At 34.7% G+C, this 796-nt stretch overlaps 1 protein-coding gene across 10 annotated transcripts in view; it reads left to right on the forward strand.

Moving 5' to 3' along the window:
- The window catches only part of rap1gapb (RAP1 GTPase activating protein b), a 102,804-nt gene that overhangs the window by 99,927 nt on the left and 2,081 nt on the right, over nucleotides 1-796 (forward strand). For all 10 annotated transcript variants that reach the window (XM_072684693.1, XM_072684690.1, XM_072684694.1 and 7 more), the window contains one exon: nucleotides 311-358. In XM_072684693.1, the coding sequence (XP_072540794.1) occupies nucleotides 311-319 (9 nt within the window). In that variant the 3' untranslated portion in view covers nucleotides 320-358. The remainder of the gene's footprint in view (nucleotides 1-310; nucleotides 359-796) is intronic.

Consider the following 796-nt stretch of genomic DNA (forward strand, 5'->3'; position numbering starts at 1 on the left):
TATAGCAGTGTAAACACATCTGTCTCTCCAAGACGCATTCAATAACCGAAACCCCTCCCAGTACAAGTGAAACACATAACTGGAGACGCATTTGACTACCAAGTGTAAATGCATGTGGCTAAAATCTTATCAGAAGACAATCCAGATACTAGTTACATAAAGTGACCAGGTGTAAGCAGGGTGAAAGTTGCTTATTCATTGTTTGTTCAGTGTTGAATCGTGGATTATGAATTTTGTGTTGTATCATTAATCCTTTCTGTCAGTGCTCATGACAGTTTGTATAATATCTGTGTGTTTTTCCTCTGTACAGAACTGCTAGGCTCTTCTCACAGATTATTTCATGGATGTCCATCAGAAGGTTAGGCTTTTCAGTTCAAATATACTGTAGAGGAAAGTGCTGGGAAGTATACATTAGGTACACTCAATTCATTATAGAATCTTTAATATTTAACCATTATTAAAATAAATGATAAATTCTCCTGCAACTTTACAGGAGAAGAGAAAAAAAACCTTACCTTTATGTATTTTGTTATTTTGGAAAATTTCTACTGGGCCATTCATTATGACATTTAGACAACCTGCCAGATTCACATTATGTAAAAAAGTGAGAAACATCAGAAATTGGGGTGCAGGGTTTTTTAGCATTATTATTATTATTATTATTATTATTATTCTTTTAGCATAGGTTATATAGCACTTTAAATCCAGTCAACAGAGTTTGGCCACTGTATTACCATAGGCTTTGAACAAACATCATTAAACTCTCTCTCTCTCCCTCTCTCTCTCTCTCTCTCAG

The sequence above is a fragment of the Salminus brasiliensis genome, chromosome 7 (assembly GCF_030463535.1).
Source record: "Salminus brasiliensis chromosome 7, fSalBra1.hap2, whole genome shotgun sequence".
In the NCBI taxonomy this organism is placed as follows: Eukaryota; Metazoa; Chordata; class Actinopteri; order Characiformes; family Bryconidae; genus Salminus; species Salminus brasiliensis.